The sequence below is a fragment of the Cuculus canorus genome, chromosome 1 (genome assembly GCF_017976375.1).
Source record: "Cuculus canorus isolate bCucCan1 chromosome 1, bCucCan1.pri, whole genome shotgun sequence".
NCBI classification, from domain to species: domain Eukaryota; kingdom Metazoa; phylum Chordata; class Aves; order Cuculiformes; family Cuculidae; genus Cuculus; species Cuculus canorus.
The window spans coordinates 162,793,569-162,812,405 of NC_071401.1; the positions used below are offsets into that span (position 1 = coordinate 162,793,569).

Here is an 18,837-nt window from a genome sequence, read left to right on the forward strand (position 1 = left end):
ATAATGTTAATGTTCTAAATTTATTATGTTAATACTAATATCAGTAATATCTAAGTTGCACTTAAGATGAAAAATATTTTCATTTGCTTCCCCTACTATACTGTGATATTGAAGGGGATTGAGTCACAATTTATTAGTGCAGCGTCCTAATAAGTATAATGTCCAAGTGTAAAAACCATTCCTGCATAGAAGAGAAAAATCTGAGTTCTGAAAGTTGGAAAAAAACAGATAATAACAGAAAAAAAATCTACTTAGAACTGTGGAAAAATATTTTACAGGACCTAATCGAAAACTATTGATATCGACAAAATACTAGTCCCACAACAGATCATGGTTCATGCAGTCCCTCCAAACACCAACCAGAGTACTGTTATGCAGAACCGTTGACTGTGGCAAATCAACCAAAACCAAGACCCTTCAGCTTTTGTTTCAGATTTAGATCACTACACTAAACTATGCATTCCATAAATACTAGCAGTTCAATTTCTCAAGCTCATGAGGAAACAGAGAGGTATATTTTAAATTATACATTTTAAATACTGGCTCATATGAGCATAAGGAAGCTAATTTTAGCTTGGATTCATATATACTTATATGAACTAAGATTTTGGTCACTTGTGTTTTAAGGATGTCTGGAATATGCTTTCCATTTCTGAACCCACACAATTAAAAAATTGTGTATATACAACTTGACTGGAACACACTTTTCTTCCTCCCTTCTCACATTCAAATACTGCCACTCCACTTTGCCATGTGCTCACCTCTGTTTTTCCAATACCAGTTTTGTCTGTCACATACTCATTCTTGAAGTGTTATGAAACATTAACAGAGAATCCACTCATCTAGGCTTTGCAAATTTAAAGCAGCTAACGCTTACTGCAACCCAGCCTGGGTTTTTTTTCCAAGATTCTTTGAAAAAAGCTTATCTCAGTCTCAGAATTATTAAGAAACTCAAAAGTTTACAAACAATCTCATACACAAGTGTGAGCACTGGATACATCATGCATCCAACGGACAAAAAAGAGCGAAAGAAAAGCGAAAGAAAATGAAGATAAAAAAACAATGGATGACGCAAAAGAAACTCATATAGGAAACATTACCAAAAAAATCAGTTTTCTTCATGTTAGGCTATTGACTGAAGTTCTGATATTCTAGCAACAAAGGGAATTTAATCTGTTCTAATCTTCTATTTCTTCACTTATTTACTATGGTAAATAAACTTCATACTAAGTTAAATAAAGTACATCGATCAATGACGGCAGTAGTGAAGGCGAAAACGAGCTTGGGCACTTGAATACTTAGTAGCTTTCAGTCTGCTTGTTAATAAAACCTATTACAACCGAACATGATATAGCTTAGATAAATTATCCATTCTTAAATAATAAACAGCTCACCAAAAAGAGTTTGTGTTCATCAATTCTTTACAGACAGTACAACTACTAGTCCTAAACAAGAAGCAAATCTACAAAACCATCTCTTCTAAACTCTGTCTGTAGTTAGCTATCATTATTTATCATCTGCTTTTTAAATACAAGGACATCTGTGATCTTTGTCGAAGTCTCGTAACATATTAAGGGGTAGCCACATCTTGAATTTATCCTTCATTTTAGCCTTTTTTGTTATGTACTACTTCATTAAATGTTTGTGTTTGGGTTTTTTTTAAACAAGCAAATTTAAACGTTTTTACAGGCATATTTTAAAGGGACAGAAACACATTTTCAGATGTATATTTACCCTTCCATTCTGCCAAAGTGGTACAAAAGCTTCCTTTGTAATATCACCACTTCCAAACTCCTGTCTGTGAGACACAGACCTCATGCACACAAATCAAAGCAAAATCTGCACCAATTTAAAAACGCAGCTGTACTTATCCAACATAGCGGCAAGTCCACTAAACACTCTTAGAAGTGGGAAGCAACACTAGCATCCAGAGGCTTGAGAGTAAGCCTGAACATCACTGAGTTACATCTACATACCCTCATTTCCCAGTACTTCTAGATGGAGCCAGCTTAGGTCAGCTTGACCCATTAGCAAGTTCAGCAGTGCACTAGCACCATCACGGCGCTCCCAGATCAACCCAAGCGAGATCTCAAAGCAGAACAACAATCCTCAACGTAAACTAGTAAGCTGTAAGAGCTTACAAAAAGCTGGAAAATCAACCCTCAGAGCAGAATAGATAATTACAATGTAGATAATTCAGGCTTCAGATCTCAGTTTCGCGTCTCTCTAAGCCAGCTAGTGGTGCACACTGAAAGCTTTAGAACACATAAGCATATGAACCTCCACATTTTTCTAAGTAAACAGAACACAAAAAAATATGAAGAATCAAAAAGAGAAGCAGAACGGTAGCTGGGAATGTTTCATACATGCATAAATACATCGATATACCCATTTCTAATTTCTTGGTTTGATTCTCAGACATTCTTACATCTTATAAAAAATGCAACATGCTATGAGAAGTGGTTTCTAGTGTTGAGCTGCTTAGCAACACCTGCGTTCAAATAGCCTCAGGGCAAGTTTGACAAAAACCGATCTGACATCTGACGAGCCCAATTTTTTTTTTTTTAAATTGAAAGGAAGAAACAAGTCCACAAAATGGGATTATATTAAAACACCCAGTTATGTTTTAGTCTAAAGTCGACTGTCAGATAATGGGATACTCCTCAGCTTCTGCCTCAGGCTAAAAATAACTTCTACATTTTGCTGTAGAAGTCAACAGCCTAAGGTGTCTTCTTTTGCATGCAGGATAATTGAGATGCAGATAATCTTCAAGAGGATACAAGATATCTTTATGTGCAGTTACTGTACAAGTTTTCTTAATTTTTAGTTTATTTCTCTTTTCACAAAGAATTACCCTTAGGGCTTCCATGCCTTTCTAGCCATAGGAGTTCATTAAGTAGTACTAAGGACTCTGTCCTTTTTCAATTCTTTCTATTAGTAATAAATCAAGAGTAAAGAAATGGGCTGAACAGGAAATTCTTTCACAGATGCATTAGGACCAACTAAACTCTAGCTATGCCATTATTCAGAAGTGTCTGAATGCAAGCCCCTAAATACTCGGTTGTCAAGTGCACGCCCCTAACTTAATTGTCAAGTATGCTGAAAGTGCCCAGTTCCAATTTGCCTCACTGGAATGCCTTATTAAAGTACTTAGCACACCAAATACATGCACCTTAATTAAACATTCAGCTGCAGATTTCTAAATCTGAAAAAACTGTCACACTTCTGAGTTTGAGTATTTAATACCTCTGTGAAAGAAACATCGCTTCTTTGTGAAAGAAGTGGTTCGTTAATATAATATCCTTGGGGTCAGAATTCCTGTGATGCTTCTCCATTGCCCACTGTAGTACAAACTTTCCCAATACCCAGTTCTGTAACATCCTTTAGACTATGAATGCATGCGGTTACTGTCTCATTTTTTTTTCCTCTCCAAATCAAAAGCCCACAAGTTGGTAGCTCAAAGGTCATGAACAAAAGTGACAAAATTAATGTAAACTGATAATGTAACCCCAAACACATCCGTTAACATCTTCTCAGTATACTATAGGAGAAATGAATGTAATTTAAAAAAAAAAAAGAAAGTTTTAAGATTTTAAGATTCACTAATATGAAGCATCTCAATTCAACACACCTCCCCCTTTTTTTCTTAAAGGACAATACCAAAGGACTTCTCTGCAAAAATCTCCCTGTACACTCAGTTTTTAAATAATTCAGCATGTCTCAACATTTTACAGATGTTTGTAGCTTTTGTCTAATTGAAGTGACAGTGTCATACAATTATTCTTTGAAGCACAACATTACATGCAAAAACTAAAGCTTTCATCTCAGAGTCAGTACACTAACTTTAACAGCACTTTTTCATATAAGGATCTGAGACCTTTTATAAGAAGGAATAAAACAGTAACACTAAACATGACTCTGTAACAGACAGAAGTTAAGCAACTCATTTAGTGTAGGTCTAGCACATGATTTGCATCAGGACCAAGCACTCCCAGGTTTCGCTCTACCTTGACACTCTAAAATACCCAGATATCTACTCAAAACAGACATGAAATTTTCAATGCAAGTACCTGAGAAATTACATGACTATTTACACAAAAGCCTACAATCCTCCTAGGGGGGGAAGGGGAAAAAAAAAGAGTAAGATAAGCTTTTGACTTGGTTCTAGACTGAACTCCAGAAGCTACCAGCTTCAGGAAAAATTATTAAACGGTACCTCTGAAAAGATACAGGAAATCTTTGCTGGGTTCCAGGTTACACATGCCAAAACTTCAGTCTGAAGAATATGCACTGTACAACATTGTACGAGAGGAGCTAATCAGTTAACTAAGGTATTAGCAAGGTATCGCCAAGTACTGTTTTCTGACAAGTGATCAATATGACTTTTGATGTTCGGCTTGCTGAAAACATGAAGACTTGAAAGAATGATACTATTGCACAGAATCACAGCATTGGATGCGTTGGAAAGGACCTCTGGAGATCATCCAGTCTAACCTCTCCGTTAAAGCAGGTTCACCTACAGCAGGTTGTACAGGAACATATCCAAGCAGGTCTTGAATTTTTCCAGAGGAGGAGACTCCACAAGCACTCTGGGCAGCCCGTTCCAGTGCCCTGCACACCACAGTAAAGAAGCTTTTCCTCATGTTCAGGTGGAACTTACTGTGTTCGTTTGTGCCCACTGCCCCTTGTCCTGTCACTGGGCATCACTGAAAGCAGTTTGGTTCCATCCTCTTGACACCTGCCCTTTAGACATTTATAATGACTAATAAGATGCCCTCTCAGTCTTCTCCAGGCTAAAAAGACCCAGGTCTCTCAGCCATTTCTCGTTAAGTGAGATGCTCCAGTCCCCTCATCATCTTTGTGGCATTCTGCTGGACTCTTTCTAGAAGTTCCTTATCCTTCTTGACCTGGAGAGCCCAGAATTGGACACAATACTCCCGATGCAGCCTCACTAGGGCAAAGTAGAGGGGTAAAGATAACACCCTTTGACCCAACAGCCACGCTTTTCTTAATGCATCCAATTTCAGATTAGATTTAGCCTACAAAAATCAATAAACCACATGAGTACAAATAACAAATGCACACATTCTGCATCTCACTTTTTTATAAACCCTCTGGGACACAGACTAAAAGCATACTACTACTGTATCTTAAAATGCTTTAAAGAATTATGGCTAATAAGGCACTGGCATTGTTCTGCCTTGGCAAAGTGTTGCTTAACTGATCAATAATAACAATGAATAATTCCTAATTTAACCTGCAAATCCAAATAAGTGGTTTTATGGAAGAAATTGAGATTATATTTCACATCATTGAGTAGGCGGTTTGTTGCACCTTGGAAGAATTATTCAGATTAAATTAGTTCTAAGAGCTCTTAGAACAGCCTAAGAGTTCCTAGAGCTCTTTCAAAATGGCTACTCACAGTACAATGGTGTTTTAAGAGCTTCTTTGAAGGTCAAGTTTGTTTTATAATCTGCTTCAGGGTACCAGGACATTAATTAAATCCTAAACTTTGCAATAAAGGTCATTTTTCATAAGCTGAAAATACCCTGAAAATTACATTTCTTTTTTAAATTCAGGAAAAGCATATCAAATTGGAAAACTTTGTTTTTCCAAAAAGGAAAACAAAAAGTGGTAGAGAAAGAAAAGCTGTTTTGTAACAAAAAAAACCAAACCAACAAACCCACAATATTAATTTAGCAAACAGTCTTCTACTTGTCAACCTAAAAAAAGACCTTAGTACGCAAATATGTACCTAAACACTGCAGAGGAAAGAAACCCTACAAGTAATTGATTTCTCATTTTCTACCATCCAACTGAGCACTAGGTATCAAAACCTTCTAAAAAAGATTAGAAAGGGTGGGAGAAAATATATAGGTCACCTTAATTTCCTTTAGTGCTGCTGGCTTGAAAAAGGACATAGAACAAGACAAAAAGTACTATGTAAACAATTAGGAAGCTATTTTAAATCAAAGGCCCTTTCAAGAACTAATATTGCATTTGTTTATTTTGCCACTACTTTAGACATTAGAGCTAGCTTCTCATTTATCCACATACAATTTGTAAACATAGGACCCTCAGTCTCTAAACTTAGCAATTTCTACAGACAAGCAAAAAAATATTTCAGCAGCTATCAGCAACACTCAAGTTATTCTCCCCTTTCTCTCTCCAGACCAAAATACAGAAATGAAAAAATAAAATATACAAGAAAAACAAATGGCAACATTTTTAAGCTCAAGCCAACTGTTCATCTGGTAGAGCCTGGATACTTCAAGATGTTATAGCACACAGATTCCTTATTTGAATCACTAAATGAATAAGAGATTGGGTTTTGGTAACTAAAGAGGACATTACAGAAGAGTAAGTTATTTCATGTAACTTGCTGGTTTGCACTGAACAACTACATGTGCTCGGTTCAGATAATAAGATATTTATGTTTCCACTTTAAAGTTCTTTAACAAGATGCTTAAAAGTCTGCCCTGATTACAAATTCTGGTAATTTAAAAAGGAGCTGGTTAGTCAGGTCACCTGAGCTTGGCTGCATAAGAACTTGTGTGATGAAGACCCAGAATTTCTCAAAGTGAAAGTCAGTGCCTGTATCTCAGACAAAACAGAAGCAAATGCAAAAAGAATTCTCAACTTATCTGGATGAATAACCAAACTTCAAAAGCAAAAGTCTACAAGGGAATGCGTGATGGATGTGAATGGATCAGCTAAAAAACCCCCTCAACTTGGCTCCACAGCAGTTTAAGCCAAGGTTTACATGAGACGATCTTCCTCAACAGACAAGCCACAAAATTTAAAAGTTAATAAAAAATTTAAGAGTTTAAAATTTAAAAGTTCAAGTGCTTGTGCAGAGTGATGAAAGAGGTCCTAAGGAAAAGCAGTAGATTAATCATTGTGAGTAAGAGACTGTCCAACAAGAGCAAGAAAACAGACTAGAGATCCCAGCAAACAGAATAAAATTAAATTAGAAAACGCTTCTTAACCATTATGACTAGAATAACTAGTGAACAGGGGTCATGACATGAGGCTAAGAGGTGCCACATTGAGTTTTGGAGGGGAAGTGGAAGAAATAATAATCATAAAAAGGTTCAACGCATACACGAGTTCTTAGAAACATGAACCTCACTACCCAATGATTCCTTGTAAGCTAACAGCTTACACAGGTTCAACGGGAGACTGAATAAGTGCTTAGCATTTAAGTTTGCTTTAATTTCTGTTTATTTAGTAACCATTATCTGATGCTGCAACTCTTCAAGATGCAAGTTGCCAAGAGGCTAGAAAACAAATTCACAGGAAATACCTGATAAGATTTCTACATTCTTTTTCATTACTATGTATCTGTTTATGGCCACTGCAGGAGCAGGACACCAAGCTAGTAGCTCCTTCGTCAGAGCCACTATAATCATTCTTACTTTCTTACAGTGTTCAGAGAGAAAAAAATAAGCTAGAGCTTTACAAAGCAACTAAATGCACCTTATGTGCATACAGCAGGAAGAGATTCTACAGATGACTGCAGGTTTCAATTGAAATCCCATGTTCCTACAAACACTGAACTGCATATTACATAGAAAACAGTTTACAAAACACACACCAGTAACTACAGCAGACCAGTAGAACATACACAGGTTCTTATGACTCACAAAAAAAGAACTAGCGAGGTCAGAAAGCGCTGAGAGGAGGAACAGTGAAAGAGGGGACAATTGCTGCTTGACTTCTGTATTGCAAAAGACAACAGACATTATATTTAAAGGAGAGATGTTCTGACCAAAAGAAATCACTTTAATCATAAGGACGTCCAAGCACTGGAAGGGTTGCCCAAAGAAGCTGTGCCGTCTTCATCCTTGGATGTTTTCAAAACCCAACTGGATAAAGCCTTAAGAACCCAGATTTGATTAAAGAAAGTTTCTTCCAACCTTAGTTACACTTTGATTCAATGTCTACACAGACTACTACACTGCTTTTACAAGTCTCTCACTGATTAAAGTCTCCCACTTAGAGAGGTTCAAAACATTTGGTACCTACACAGGCTTCAGATGAAGAAAATTAATGCTATATCACTGCTGATGAAGCACTGATTAATACTGTGTGAAATTCATGCCAGCACGTATTTTTTGTTTGAAGGTGGGTGAGACCCGAGAGTCAAGATAGGCAAAATTTGCAGTTCATGCAGTGTTACTTGGCTTCTCTGAGTTTTTTTCTGCTTTTTAAGCTTACCTTCACCCAGGATGATCTCTTATATTAGGCACAAAACCTGGCTACATTTAAGATGACATGTGATTATTACACAGTAAGACCATACAACAGAGTTACATATGACATTTGCCAGCCTAGAGCAAGAGACTTGGGTGTTCCATCCAGTCCTTCCTAGCAACACACAAGCGGACAAAATGCAGTAAAATCCTGAAATAAAACATCAGGGTTGTGGTTTGCATTTTAATTTCCCATGACCTTGTGAAGCACGGGAAATAGTCATCCACCTACAGTCTTCCAATTGGAAAGCCTTTAAATACACAATTCCAATTTTAAAAAAAAAAAAAGCAGTGGAGAACAACATACATGAGTTTGCGTATATGTAATGAATGTAAACCAGATAAGGATAGTTTTAAGGAATTAGTACAAACTTCTGTGGAACTAAACACTTAGCAGTGACCTTTCTAAAAGTCCCCCATGCACTTTGAGCTACAGGAGGATTTAGAAAACAACTAGGCTCAAGAGATGCAATGAACTAAGAAGCACGAGAAGCTTGTGCCAATAGATAGTTTAAATATCAATTCATATTATTGTTTTTAATTTAGAGATGGGTGAGATTTGTTTTAACCTTTCCTTGCAAGAAAGGAATGTATTTCCCAGCAGCTCTAACTGGGATACACAGAAACTACATTTTTGGCACAGATCTTATTTATTTTAAGTGGCACACAAAGAAAGATATACTCAAACTCAGGGTTGCCATCAGAGATACATGAATATTCAAGTTGCATGAAGCAAAACTGAAATAGGGTAAGGAAAGTTTGCCGGGCATAAGAGTCAAGGTGTTTTTAGGCGGATGGGGTTTTTGCTCCTCTCACATAGAAGGTAAAGCATTATTTGGTTTAGGAGGTTTTGTGGTTTGTTTGCTTTGTTTTGTTTTTTAATTGGGTTCTTTTGAAAATAGATATAGCACATGAAAAACACAAACTGTCTGCTGGAAAATTATAATGCCTATCTGGAGAAATTATAAAACAATTCACAAGGCTTCTGGTGGTTTACGAATGACTGTGGAAATTCTTCCATTCATGGGTTTTACTCTCTTGTATCCTCAGAAAACGTTACATCTGTAGAACTCAGTGGAGAAGGGTTGTATTTTTTACTTTTTTTCCAGTTCTTTTAATAAATAATTTTTGTATTACTTTTCCAAAGTGTTAACAGCTTCATCTACCTGAGATAATACAACAGGGCAACACAACGGACTGACCACTAGCCATCTTTCAAATTACTTATTCCTTCATCCTGCTGCCTTCGGGGGGAAGAAAAAAAAAAAAATAAAAAATCAAAGGTTTTTCCAGCATTTCTACTACCAAACAGAAACTAGAAAACACTAAACAATTTCCCTTCACATGCACAATTTTAATGCTTCAGCCCCATTAGTGTACACACCTCTCACATTAGGATTTTCTGCACCAGCAATTCCATAAACTTTAAAGTTTCCTTCACATACAGAGGATGATGAAAGGTGTTTGCCTTGGTGTCCCTACAGTATCCTTAAAGCCAAACTGTTCAAATACAGGCCACAGTATACTATTAAATGGTAGAAAACTAGCTGCATCCTCAGGCTTAAAAGGTCGCAATCAATATTATAAACCTCAACTGGCAGCCAGGTAAATGCCATCCCTCAGGGGCTGACATTAGTGCTAATAATATGCAACACCTTTATTAACAACCTGAACAATGTGGCTGACACCAGCCTGGTAGGGACTTGTTTAGAGGCTGGAAGGCAGAGCTGCTATTTAGACCAGCCTCAACAGGCTGAACACATTCAAAGCTTTACTAAACAAGACTTTAAGCAACCTGATCAAAACTGACCCCACCTTGAGCAGGAGACTAAACTAAACTGCTTTTCAAGAGATGCCTTCCAGCTTATTTTACTGTTATGAATCCTTGCCTATTACGGTGCAACATATTGTACGCCAATGTTGAGAAAATCTTTAGTAACCTAGCTTTAAACATGTGATCAGACCCACAGCAGGTCATCCATCACCAGACAGGTATGACGTTTCAGCTACAGTACAACCTCACAGTATTATTATTCATATTTACGATATTTATTTAAACCTCTTGAAGTTATTCAGTGTGAAGTTATTTCATGTTTATATGCCTGAGCCACTAGTTTCAAACAGCCAAGGGAACAGAAGTTTCTTTTTGATTGGTAGGAAGCCATCAACCTATCATTTAAGTGAAGCATTTCCAACTTGAAATTCAGGCTAAGGCATTTTTATAAAACAACAATAATAATTCAACATTTTCAAAGCAATTACCTGTTATAGTGAAGCTACATATAACTTTTGGAAAAAATAGTTAGGTTAGGCATTATGAGCAATACTTAGCAGCATGTTCATTTCAGTGAAATACCTGGTTACATCAACACTTCCCGCCCTCTGCTTTCCAATGAGACCGAAGTTACACAATTTCTGCTAGAAAGCAAGATGCTTCATATGTTTTTTGTCAGTGTTAAAGCAGACAGACGTATAGCTGGCAGGCTGTTTCTATTCTTTATCGTACAATATTTTTTCTTCCATATTATCTTGTCTTTTAAGAAGGCTTTAGGAACAAACAATGATGAGACAGACACTGAGACAGTGTTTTAGTCTTAACTACTGGAGAAGTAGCCTAGAAAGCACGCACAGGAATATTTACTGTCAGCCAAACAACATCCATATTTATTTAGGGTTATTGGCTACATGACAGACTGGCGAGAAAAGGCAGTAACTGGCAAGACTGAACATTAACAAGCTTTCAACCACCAATTACAACCTAAACTAAATACTTCTCTTACTTGATGTAGAATTCAGTACCCAACAGTAGTGGAAACACTTTACTTACATTGGATTAATTTTCCAGCTAGTAACCGTATCATTTCAGATGATTCACCCCAAAAACAGAAGAGTGAAAAAAACAACCGTTCAATAATATTTTCCATATACATCTAACTATTAAATGATCATTTTAAAAACCAGCTTTCTCAAAATTGCACTTAGGAGATAAGTGCAGTCAAAAGAATCAGAGAGGAAATTAAATGCTTCTGATACTTTTGCATCACTGTCCTTCCCACTCCAGTAGGAAGAAGTGCTAGAATTAAAAAGAACTAAATACATAAAAGAATTCGTACTTTCTGGTTTAGTGCTGTGAATTCCAGCTTTAAGTACTGGTTTACACCCTGTTTCTCCACAAAAACAGCCTTATTCAATTCAGCAAGAATAAATTTATCCATATCTCCTCCTGAAAAAAAATTACATGACTTCCATGTATCTTTTCTACTGGAAAAATAATGCAACACACAGCCTAACTCCAAAACAGTACTACAGTAGAGCACAGAGACCCCAGGTTTGGACAGTGCACAAGTAGTGATTTAGAAGCTGCAACAAAGATTTTGGAATTGAAATTTTTCCAGATTTCTAAGTTTATTGTGCAATTTATCTGACCAAATAACTCCTCTTACCTAGCTAAGTGTCAGGATATTAAAGCCTGCCCTTAAACATTAAAAAAATATATGTATATATATAGTAACATAATATTTTTTATCAGAATCTGAAAAGGCTTGTGTCACTTCTTTCACCCTGCCACGTCTGAAGGTAGAACCATAAACAGAACCATGATAAGATGAACGTCTTCACTAGACAAAGCAAGGAGGAGGAAGCCCTAAACACATCATGAATGTTCATCCCTGTAAAATAAACATAGAATCACAGAATCATAGAATCACCACGTTGGAAAAGACCTCCCGGACCATCGAGTCCAACCATTCCTATCTGCCACAAAACTATGTCCCTGAGCACCTCGTCTACCCGTCTTTTAAACACCTCCAGGGATGGGGACTCCACCCCCTTCCCAGGCAGCCTCTGCCAGTGCCCCATAACCCTTGCTGTGAAAAATTTTTTTCTGATATCCAGCCTGAATTCCCCCTTGTCCTGTTCCCTGTCCCTTGGGAGAAGAGGCCAGCTCCCTCCTCTCTACAATTGCCTTTCAGGCAGTTGTAGAGAGCAATAAGGTCTCCCCTCAGCCTCCTCTTCTCAAGGCTAAGCATATTTCAGACTCCTGCCATAACACTGACACCTCTCCATGGATGGCGAGGGTATTGGTGGTCAGAGATAGTGGGTTTTCCCCACAACACATGCAAAAAGAACCAAGTTGTTTTACGAGAAAATGCACAGAGGTGCAGGGAACGCAAAGACACTGCCTCGTTAATGTGAAGAGAAGGCTAGATAGCCCTAGGTAGGGAATCACTAAGAAAGATACTGCTTCAGGCAAACTTCTAGTCAAAAGAGTTCATCCACTAGTACAGGATTCTGCTCCTCTCTCTAGTTTCCAGCCATTCAGAGAAGGATTTAAATTTCTTTCGAATGTACCCAGTAATTTCTACACTTGACACATTTGGGATTTAAATTTCCCTTAAGTTTTTCCAACTGGAATGCAGCAACTTTCTGCCAGACTATGCAACTGAGCACACTGGAGAACTCTGATAGCAGGAACTCTTTCCTTCCCCACAGAAATAGCTCATTGCTCTCTGCCTGCTTACAAGACAGTGCAGTGTGACACCTACCAAGCACCACACATGCAGTGCCTTCTAAAGAGACAGGCAGACTTGTGGCAGCAAGCCACGAGGATGGTTTCAAGAAGCCATACTCTCACTGCTGTTAATAAGAAGACAGGAGACGAACACAGACTGGCTGAACATCATATGCAGATTCCACAACTCAATCTCTTCTACCTTCTACTCTATTACCATCTCCGGTATCTCCCACAAATGGGTCAGGAGACTGTTGAGTCTTAAATCTAGCAGCTTCACATGCAAAATACACAGACCTGAGTTCTTTATACCTTCTAAAAACATTCATCAGCCTGTTATTCACAGAAGAACACTTCTGAATTTAGGTTACTTCCATCTGGTTAGGTGAAAACGTCAACTTTGTCTCTAAGCATATTAAATAAACCCCAGCTATCTAGCTGTCCTTCCTAGATGGACCAGGATGTGGATTACCTATGCACCTCTTTTAAAAAGGTAACCATAAAAATAGTTGTTATTTTCCTGGTTGGGGTTCAGAAAAGCCTTACCCGCACAGCTAAGCCAGCAGAACCCTCTGGTGCAAACAGTTACAAAAGTAAAGCTGTGCTTTCACCAGTGCAGCTTGTTTTGCTTGGAGAAGGACAGAATTCTTGCAACCATGTAAAACTTAACTCTCATCCCATACCTGGGTCCTCACAAAGTACTGTCAGTGTGGCATCAGGGGAACTCTGTGTGTTCCTTGGATAGACACTAGCACAGCTGTAAAGGAGAAAAGTACTACGAGTAAACTAAACATCCCCATCAAGTGAATACCTGCAAACTGAGTAACGCTTTCTAACATAGCTAAAAATGGTTATAAGGCTTAATATGTATAAAAGGAAACCTACGTAGTAGTCATAATTACATGCAATTTAGTTACCTTTCACAACCTGAAGCACTGTTATGAGGCAACAAAACCCAAATCCCACAGCACTGAATATTTACAGTGAAATCAACTTTCACGGTTCAACAAGTTATCAATAAACTACTTTACAACCACTGCAAAAGGAAAAAAGCTGCAAGTATTTCAAAAGCCGCCATTACTTACATAAGCACTAGTGCTGAGAAGATAAAAACCAGCCTTTTCTTCCATCCAAATAGTCTCTAAATACAAAGTGTCATAACTACTCCCAACCTGTCACCGTCTCTTTTCACAGCTTCCCCTACAGCTTCTGCCCTCCACTGATTTCAATACAAAACACATTTAAGACTGAGAACCCTTTAAGGCCTAGATCTCTGCGTTCCTATTGAGTAGAAGAGAAATTAATCATTAATGAATAACGATCCACTAACATTTTTCATGCCTATTTCAAAATAATTGAGACGACACAAACTTTTACTTTCCTTATTCCACCACCTTTCATATCATTAAATTCTCCAGCTGCACCGCAACTGAAATTAGATCCTACTTCTTTGGGGTAAAAACTGGGTTTGTGTTCCATTTTGGGCAGAGAAGCTTCTAGTCACTATGCACCTTCTGCGACTGCATTTTATCAATGGTTACCCATCTTGATTTCAGAGTATCGGAATCTCCTCTTATCATCCCTCTCCACCACAGCGGGATGTTGATCATAAAAGCAAGATGTTTAGCATTAAATGGCAACTCTATTTTATTGAAAAATAAAGATGGTAAAACACCTAGTAACGATCCAAAAGAACATTTCCTGAAAAGATTTTAAAACATAGAGCCAAGTGCCAAGCGGTTAAATTCAGCATGTACTACTACCAAGTCACTATGTATAGTACAGTAAAGCTACACATAGCATCTAATGAGAAAGACAACAACCAACTAGAGTGTTGTAGATTTTGAACTTCATTACTCCAACAACTCATCATCTACACCACAGTCTTCTTTCGTCCAAGAACTTCAATGGACTGTATTCAAGCAGTGCTTTAAAATATTTTCTCATGAATAAACAGATATATGAAAGACAGTACAAGTAAATGCTCTGCAGAAAATTCATTGGTAAGTAGTTACTCACATTTGACGACGGACACAGTTTTTTAAGCTGTCCACCATCAGGAATAGTGTTCCTTAGTTAAATAATTCCTAGGAATGCACGTGGTAATGATTAAAAATATTTAAGAAATGTGAAATATTGGAAAGAGATCTCTTTGCATAAGCATATGCCAGTCAAAAACGCAACACTTCATAGTAGCAAGCTTCCCCACTGATATTTTGGACCACAGTTATCTACGTTTATTAAAACTTGATCCTGAGAGTGTAATAGAATGCTTACTTGCTAGTTACAGAAGTAATTAGTATAAAGATACAAGAGGTATCCAAGAAATGCCACACATGGTGACAGGCAGCAAAGTTCTTAGGCCCTCAGAAGTATACGAACAGGCAAGAACTTGCTTCTCAATAGATAAATATGTTAACTTTAATAAATAAACCATCCTTAGCAATGCAGCAGAAACTACAATACCAAATTCACAAATTCTAATCGCTGCTGAGCAAAGAATGTGTTTTCCTGGAAAGCAAAGTGAATTTTGAGCAATACTTAAACAAAATAGAACAAACAAATACCCCAAACACCACCAAACCCACCAAACTAGTAAGCCCCAAACCACATCATCCAAAAAAACACCAAAGGAAAACTACTTCAAAGAACTAGGGCGCTAGTCTCAAAGAACAATAACAAACCCACCACCCAAAACCCAAACAAACCAACTAAAAAGGGGCATGGGGTTCACAGAAGAGGGCCCTTAAAATATGATGCTGTACAATGTGTGCTGCAATGTGCAAAACCATTATGAACTGGGCTAGGACTAGTTTACTCAGGGAAATAAAGATACAGCACATAGAAGCACAAGGGGGCAGGTACTTAGAGGGCTTTGTATAAGACAAACAATTCACAGTCAAGGAAGCTTGCATGCTTGGAAGCCAGAGAATTCAAGAACTCGCTTGTATTCCTCACTTTCTAAAGCAAGAATATTGACGACCTACGCCAAAACATATTCACCTCAAACTAAAGACTGTGCGAGTAATTAGTCTCAAAACCCACAATTATAAAGATTTCTACCATTACTAAAACTCATTCCCCACCTTCTGATACTTTCTTGCATGAAAGTGTCTGCTGGGAAGGTGCCCAGGATGTCACAGAAAAAGGATTAGTGACTTCAGGTACAGAGAACTTGATTTCACCCTCTCCTGCTGCTTTAGAAACAGAGACCTTTTAGTGTTATTTTAGTAATCTATAACGAAGAAGTACAAGTTTTTTGTACAGTGATGGTGGTCATCAGTATTAGTGCAAAAATGCAGACTAAAATCCAGCTTTGTTCAAAGCTTCCTGTGGCCTTTTTTATTAACTGCACAAAAAGCAAAAGACTTAGTTATCATTCTTCTGAATTCCTCTAGGAGTATTATAAATCAGTGCCAGATTTTTATACTAGTAGCAAACCACAGAGGACAGTGGTGTTGGCTGATAAAAATATCTTCCTCTGCCTTCAAAAAAAATGCTCGTTAAACCACTGCATTTTTTCCAGTGCAGGAAATTCTTTTGGGGTCCAAACTGAATAATGTTTACACCTGAACATCCATTCAGAGCTGATATATCAGTTTTTCATAGAATCATAGAATGGTTTGGGTTGGAAGGGACCTTAGAGATCATCCAGTTCCAAACCCCCTACCATGGGAGGGGGACATCTCTCACTAGATCAGGCTGATCAAGGTCTCACCCAGCCTGGCCTCGAACACCTCCAGGGATGGAGTATCCACAAGTTACCTGGGTAACCTGTGCCAGTGCCTCACCATCCTCATCGGGAAAAATTTCTTCCTAATGTCTAGTCTAAATCTTCCTCTCTCCAACTCATAACCCATTCCCCATTGTCCTATCACTACACACCCCTTTTCTTTCACCACTATTGCTTTAGCCATATGTTAACAGGCACATCTCTTAATTCCATCTTACCAAAGCTCTAGAACTTGCCCCTCTGCCACCAAGAAGACATAAAAAGTGTCACAGGTGGTGACACGTCTCATTTACTTAGACCAAATGACACCTCATCCACATGGATGCTGCATCATAAGGACCAGTGTCTGGTCCCCAGTTTGCCTGCAGCCGTGGTTGCTATTCCACGTGGGGCAGGGAGAAAGCTTCCCCACCGGCTCGGAGCATCCCTAGGGTGAGCGACAGGGTGCCCTGGGCATCTCTTGCCCCGAGCATCCTCTGGGGAGGGCAAAGGGGAGCCCCGAGCATCCCCTAACCCGAGCAGCCCTGGAGTGGGCAAAGGGGCGTACCGAGCATCCCCCACAGAGGGCAAAGAGCGCCCTGTGCATCCCTCGCCCCAAGCAGCCCCTGGGGCCGCCAACGGGGCGCCTCGAGCATCCCCAGAGGCGGGTGAGGAGCGCCCCGAGCATCCCCGGGGTGAGCGACAGGGCGCCCCCAGCATCCCTCGCTCCCAGCATCCCCCGGGGACAGCAAAGGGGCGCCCCGAGCATCCCTCGCCCCCATCATCCCTCGCTGACGGGCGACAGGGCGCCCCCAGCATCCCCCGGGGACGGCAAAGGGGCGCCCCCAGCACCCCTCGCCCCCAGCATCCCCCGGGGACGGCAAAGGGGCGCCCCCATCACCCCTCGCCCCCAGCATCCCTCGCTGACGGGCGATGGGGCGCCCCCAGCACCCCTGGGGCTCCCCACTGCCCCCGTCCCCACCCACTCCGCGATCTCACCTCGGCGGCGGGGATGTTCACCACACCTGTCGACCTCCTCTTCTCTCTCAGTTTCCTCTTCTCGATCTGCCCTTTCCCCTTCCTGGCGCTGGGGCCCGAGCTCTTTCCCTTGGCGGGCGGCTTCTCCTCGGCGCCGGGGGAGCCCGGCTCGGCCGCTCGCCCCGCGGCGCTGCAGTTCCCGGCCCCGCCGCCGGGGGGCGCCGCGCGGTCGGGGGGCGCCGCGGAGGGCGGGTTGTTGTTGTTGTTGTTGTTGAGCTCGGCGGGGGGGGCGGCTCCGACGGGTTTGGGTTCTGCAGCTCCCGGAGCCGACGGCGCTTGCTTCGCCCGCATCTTCTCCCGCTTGGCTTTCCACTCCTCTAGAAAATCCGTGGTGCTGCTGCCCCCGCGGTAGCCGCCTGTCGCCATGTTCCCGGCGGGATGGACGGCGAGAGCGCCCCGCCGGCACCTCCGCCGCCGCCCGGAGAGGAGCGATCCCGGCGGGGCGGGCGGCAGCCACGGGGGCGGGGAGAGAGGCTCGGAGCAGCCACAAACGCCCTGGAGAGAAACAAAAGGGGTGGAGGTGGGTGGGGGTGGGAAAACGTGAACCGTCCCGCAGCGCTGCCCGTCCCGCTCCTCCCCGCGCTGCCCCCGGGGGCGCCGCTCCATCACCGCCACCAACTCCGCACCCGGAGCCGCCCCGATCGACGACGCCCCGATGGTGGTCCAGATCCCCCCCCCCAGGGGATGCGAGCTATCGCCCCTTGGATGCTGCTCCCGAGCCCTCCCAAGGGATGCGGGTCTCTCGCCCCCAGGATGCTGCTCCCGAGACCCCGCGGGATGCCGCTCCCAAGCCCCCCCGGGAGATGCGGGTCTCTCGCCCCCAGGATGCTGCTCCCGAGCCCTCCCAAGGCATGCGGGTCCCGAGCCCCCAAGGATGCTCCCCGACCCCGGGGCTCGGGGTTCGCATTCCCCCGCTTGCCTGCCCGGGCACGGCGCTGCGGGGCGGCGCTCCGCTCCCGCCTGAGCTCCCCGGCGGCTCCAGGTGAGCGGCACCGCCTCCCGGAAGGCTTCCCAAGCCTTCCCCCACCCCGGTCTCCCTCCCTCCCCTTTTCCCCCATCGCGGCGCGGACAGAGCCGAAGGCAGGGCGGGAACTGCCGAGCCGGACTCGCCGAAGGGGCGGGAGGCTCCGCCCGTCCCCGCGCGGCCCGTCCCGCCGCCACCTGCCCCGCCGGGGGGGACGCGGGCCCGGGAGCGGCTGCCGCGGGGCGGGGGTCACTGCTGCAAAAAGTGGAGTGGTTTTGGTCTGAACTTGCGTAGAGTTAAGTTTCATCTGAGTAATTTTGTTCTTTGAGAGTTAGAGACGATGTCCCTCTGACAGCGC

At 41.5% G+C, this 18,837-nt stretch overlaps 1 protein-coding gene across 1 annotated transcript in view; it reads right to left on the minus strand.

The window, feature by feature from the left end:
- PAWR (pro-apoptotic WT1 regulator) overlaps window positions 1-18,534 on the minus strand; it is an 83,979-nt gene extending 65,445 nt beyond the window's left edge. Inside the window, exons 1-2 of the mRNA XM_054052605.1 lie at window positions 18,435-18,534; window positions 17,477-18,010 (exon numbers count right to left, since the gene is read on the minus strand). Of these exons, the coding sequence (XP_053908580.1) occupies window positions 17,477-17,881 (405 nt within the window). The 5' untranslated portion in view covers window positions 17,882-18,010; window positions 18,435-18,534. The remainder of the gene's footprint in view (window positions 1-17,476; window positions 18,011-18,434) is intronic.
- Window positions 18,535-18,837: the final 303 nt, after the last annotated feature.